The sequence below is a fragment of the Austrofundulus limnaeus genome, unplaced genomic scaffold (assembly GCF_001266775.1).
Source record: "Austrofundulus limnaeus strain Quisiro unplaced genomic scaffold, Austrofundulus_limnaeus-1.0 Scaffold69, whole genome shotgun sequence".
In the NCBI taxonomy this organism is placed as follows: Eukaryota; Metazoa; Chordata; class Actinopteri; order Cyprinodontiformes; family Rivulidae; genus Austrofundulus; species Austrofundulus limnaeus.
This window is the reverse complement of record NW_013952471.1, coordinates 444,730-446,807: the sequence shown is the minus strand read 5'-3', so window position 1 is coordinate 446,807 and position 2,078 is coordinate 444,730. Positions and strand designations below refer to the sequence as shown.

The 2,078-nt window shown below is 34.7% G+C and overlaps 1 protein-coding gene across 2 annotated transcripts in view; it reads right to left on the bottom strand.

The window, feature by feature from the left end:
- sppl2a (signal peptide peptidase like 2A) overlaps positions 1-2,078 on the bottom strand; it is a gene marked incomplete in the record, with an annotated part of 24,759 nt that overhangs the window by 20,424 nt on the left and 2,257 nt on the right. For both annotated transcript variants that reach the window (XM_014010429.1, XM_014010430.1), the window contains 1 exon segment: positions 1,663-1,752. In XM_014010429.1, the coding sequence (XP_013865883.1) occupies positions 1,663-1,752 (90 nt within the window).

Here is a 2,078-nt window from a genome sequence, read left to right as displayed (position 1 = left end):
GACGAAACGTTTCATTAGAGAAGAACCCGTCCAGAAGACCTATACAATTTTTTTCATTTTGATTTTTTTACCTGGATTACTGAGATGCATCAGGAGATTTTAATAGACTTTTTTTTTCTTAATGCTGACGTACACGCACAGATTTTTAGGACAAATCTCCAGGCAGAAGCAAGACCCAATAAATCCCCTCAAGGAAGACATGACAGGTGAAGCTACAGCATGTTTACCTTATCAATAATTACTCAGATACAGCAAGAATCATCAACACAGACCCCGCGTGTGACCGGGAGTCAGCGGCTCCGTGCCTGTTCTAAAAATAGCGCTAATCAGTAGTGTAACTACTAGCTAACGTAGCTAATGTAATGTCCCTCTACTTTTAAACAAGTAACCAGAGTTGTTTGTGAACTCAAAAGCACCATAAATCCAGACAGAACGAGCTGCTGTTAACCCATTGAGCACATCCCTCCCCCCTCTCTGTCACACACCATCGAGCTGCAGCAGAGACGCTTTCAGGACTATTAACCCTTTAGGGCCCAGATTTGACATGTGGTAAATAAATAATTTTCAGTGATTGAAAGGAAGGTTTTTTTTCAATAATTGCATTTTAACCGTTTTATTTTTTTTATCTAAAAGAGTTAAGAGTTCTTCTGAAGTGTTACAAAGACAATTTGTAGAAACAGGACATGATTTGAGGCTTTTACTGATAATATTTTCTTTTAGAAGTAATAAGAAGCAGTTTTATTTTGAATAGACATAAATGTGTTCATTCCTACAAAACTGTCAAATATATTTACAAAATACACTAAATTGATTCAGATTAGCGTAAAATAAACCATGTTTTATAATTAAATGTCTGTGTCAACCCCCCACCCAAAAAAATAATAATTTTAAAAAAGGAGAGCCCACCACGGTAAAAAAAAAATTCTAGGGGAAACCCTGCTATCTTTGTGTAAATGTGAAAAATTGCTGTTTCCTCCTCTTGCTTTCAATTGCAGGTTCATGTTGTAATGAATAATGATGATGAATGAGGTCAACTTTAAAAAAAAAACATGGCCCTGAATAGAAATGACAGAAAGAAGTAAACAGGTGTAAATGAGGTGAAAGCAATCAGGTGACACTGTTACGTAATGACACAATTATTGAACCATCTGACGCACATGATCACCCCATGCATTTAATGTTTTAGAACATGCTTTCATTAAAATAAATAAATAAATAAAATTTTAAAAAAACTTAAATCTGAGTTTGTTCATGCTGCGACTTCATTTCAACATTTTTACATGGTAAACCACAAACATTGACTGATTCATTTTTGATCTGCGTCAACTGAACTTTGAACTGGTTCTTATGAAAGAAAAACTCGATCAGCTGTTTTTATGGTAAATAGATCCAAAAATCAAACATATACCAGGAGATTTAAACAGAATTATGTGCAATCTATTGCACAGCAACTGATTACACAGGTGTCTGATTCTACTACGGAAAAGAATAATAAGAGTGAAAGAATGTAGGTGTGTTCATGGCTTCTAATTATAAATGTGATGTCTCTTAAATACTTTACGTACTTTAACTCTTGTAGTGTGGCCTAAAAAACACGAAAACATACTGAAGAAGCAGAAGAAAGCAACTGAATTACAAAAAACCAAAGTAAAACTTTCTGACCTGGTTTGCTTCCAGAAAGTCCCTGTATTTCATGAGAGCCAGAGGAATCGTCACCTTTGGGTACTCTGAGGCATTGGCAGATGGAGTGATCTGAAAAGAAGTAGAGTATTTTAACAATTAAACTTTGTTAAACAGAAAACTGTCTTATTAGGCTTTAAATGAAAGGAAAGATATGAAATCAAACAAATAAGTGATAAAGTGACAGGGAAATTATTACGATCACTTCTTCATTTCTGTCTCTTAAATGTCACACTGTTTTTACAGAGTATTCTGATAACGTATGAGCAATAAATGGAAATAAATGACCTGGTATCAGACAAATAATACCAATAGTAACATACGGTGGGGAAAATAAGTATTTAGTCAGTCACCAATTGTGCAAGTTCTCCCACTTAAAAAGATGTGTAGTGGTCACC